Source organism: Monoraphidium neglectum (genome assembly GCF_000611645.1).
Source record: "Monoraphidium neglectum strain SAG 48.87 unplaced genomic scaffold scaffold01573, whole genome shotgun sequence".
Classification (NCBI taxonomy): Eukaryota; Viridiplantae; Chlorophyta; class Chlorophyceae; order Sphaeropleales; family Selenastraceae; genus Monoraphidium; species Monoraphidium neglectum.
In genome coordinates this window covers 1-2,348 of record NW_014012055.1, presented here as the reverse complement: position 1 = coordinate 2,348, position 2,348 = coordinate 1, and the positions used below count along the sequence as shown (strand labels likewise).

Sequence of the window (2,348 nt, the reverse complement as noted above, 5' to 3'; positions counted from 1 at the left end):
GTGTGCGCGTGCGCGCGCGTGTGTGTGTGTGTGTGTGTGTGTGTGTGTGTGTGTGTGTGTGTGTGTGTGCGCGCGCGCGCGCGTGTGCGCGCTCGCGGGCTCCCGCGTGCACGCTGCAACGAGCGCGGAAACCGGGTCAACGACTTGCATTTGTCAGAACGCCTATTCCCTGTGTAAACGCAGCTTTAGTAAAACCAACGGAACCCCAATACGTCCACAAGCTTTTGCATGACCTGTGAAATAACTGTGCGAACCCGTGCATGTTGTGCTGGAGGTCGAAAAAAATCCAAAAAAGTCACATGCTACTTTGCGACAGCTCAAAAGCAAGCAGCCTGCAAACAAGTGAATGCAAACGTGGAACGCACCCTTCCAGAGCTTGTATCACAGAAGCCCCCACCACATGCCGTGCTGTTTCAATCCAACTCATCTGAGCACCTGTCACCATGCTTCTCGGGCTACTAAGGGTGAGTCACGTATTGTAACCAGACAGGGGCGCAAACCAACGCCGGCCTGCTCACACTGGGTTACAATGGAATAACACAGCAAGTAGTCTGTGGTTTTTCATGCATGATTTGGGCCTTATAATCAGTTGACTGATTGTGAGCTTGTGAAATAGACAGCTGAACACACACGATGCCCGCACTGCTTCCCCGGTTCTAGGGCTTGGTTGTACAGGTTGCTGCCACAGAAATGAGAATAATGAAAAGCACTTTGAAATCGAAAGCAGACGGTGGGCAGGGCTTGTACAAGCAAGGTGCGCACATGCGCCACGACTGCACCTGCGAGCTTCAGCATGGGCAACAGCGATGAAGCGAACCATCTTTTCGCGGCCTTCCGTTCACCCTTTTACCGCTCATATGCCTAGATAAATTTCGCAATATTCAATGCTAGTATACCTGTTACGCGTGGCTATACAGGCCCCCCACCGTGCTGCCAGCCCCTTGTTAGCTTTGTGATCTAGCTCAGAGTGCTGCAGCAGCGTTTAGTTGCCTGGTCGCCGCATCAAACTTACCACAAAAATATCATCAATCCAAGGTTTTTACGCTGGGGCCTGCCAGGGGCTGCCTGCTGCTCCTGGCCCACGCCGCTTGTGCTGCTTTCACCTTGGCACCTGGCTTTGCCTTGCCTGATTGCGCTGCAGGCTTCCAAACACACAATGGTGAAGCCCTTCTGGGACGCGCCAAGCAAGTCCAACTGGCAAGGTGAGGGCACAGGAAGGGAGACAGGCCCTGAGCTTGCGCAGCAAGCCAATTTCAGGATATCTGAAGAAACCCATATCACCACACCCTAATATCAACGCCAACATTTACGGGTGTGTATGGCGTCAAGTACTGTGTTATCATGTTTTTGCACCACCAAATGATGATTCTGGTTTTATTTTCTGTTGATTACCTTGGCCTCGAACCCTGACCTCCCGATCGACACCAACACTCCTGTTCCTCGTCCTTCCCTCCTCAACCGCCGTCCCACCCCAACCTCCAAACCCCCCGCAGCCTGGCTGGACGATCTGGACCTCAGCACCCCCTCCAAGGGGAACCAGTGGTACACCCTGCTGCGCCGCGGCCGCAAGCCGGAGGACTTCGCCGCCCTCAAGAAGACTTTTGACGCCCAGGTGCGGCGTCGATTACGCGGCAACGGCTGCGTTGTTTTGTTACTGCATCGCGCAATTGGCACGGTGAACCCCTGTGCGACGCATTTGGGGCCGTCATTGCCCGATGGCGGCAGCGACAGTCTCGGTGGGCGAGCGAGAAGCCCTTACTGCATACCACCAAAGACCATCTCAACCTGTCATTATGTGGCAGTGCTGTGGATGGGATCTTCAGTTGCAACTCACAGGCGTTGTATCATCCATTTGATAAATCGCCGCAAAACCGTACCTTATTGCAACTAGAACCGAACTTGTTCAAGCTGATGCCCCTACCCTCCTCCACCCCAGCTCGCCGCATGGCACAACACCGCTGTGGCGAACGAGTTCCGCCGCAACCTGGTGGCCCGCGTCGAGGTGGCGCGCGGCCAGCCAGGCGGCCAGGCCGACGGCGACGCCGGCGAGCAGGCCGGCAGGCGAGAGGACAGCAGCGATGACAGCAGCAGCGACAGCGACAGCGACGAGGAGATGGCGGAGGGGCAGGAGGAGGGGCACGGCACGCAGGGCACGGGGGAGGAGGGAATTGAGGGCAGGGAGTACGGGGCCCAAGAGGAGGACAGGGAGGGGCCGGGGGGCGGCGGTGTGCAGGAGGAGGGGGAGGCGGCGGCGGAGGACGGAATCGAGGATGGCCAGGGCGCCCCCACGACGCCGAGCCGGGGGCGCGGCCGGGGGCGCGGGCGCGGGCGCGGGCGCGGGCGCGCGC

General features: G+C 58.2%; 1 protein-coding gene across 1 annotated transcript; it reads left to right on the top strand.

Moving 5' to 3' along the window:
* Positions 1–1,156: 1,156 nt before the first annotated feature.
* On the top strand, positions 1,157–1,856 carry MNEG_8338 (hypothetical protein; the record flags this gene model as incomplete). Its single annotated transcript, XM_014043187.1, has 3 exons — positions 1,157–1,202; positions 1,494–1,612; positions 1,824–1,856. The coding sequence occupies 3 exons, from the start codon at positions 1,157–1,159 to the stop codon at positions 1,854–1,856; spliced, it is 198 nt and encodes a 65-aa protein (XP_013898641.1).
* Positions 1,857–2,348: the final 492 nt, after the last annotated feature.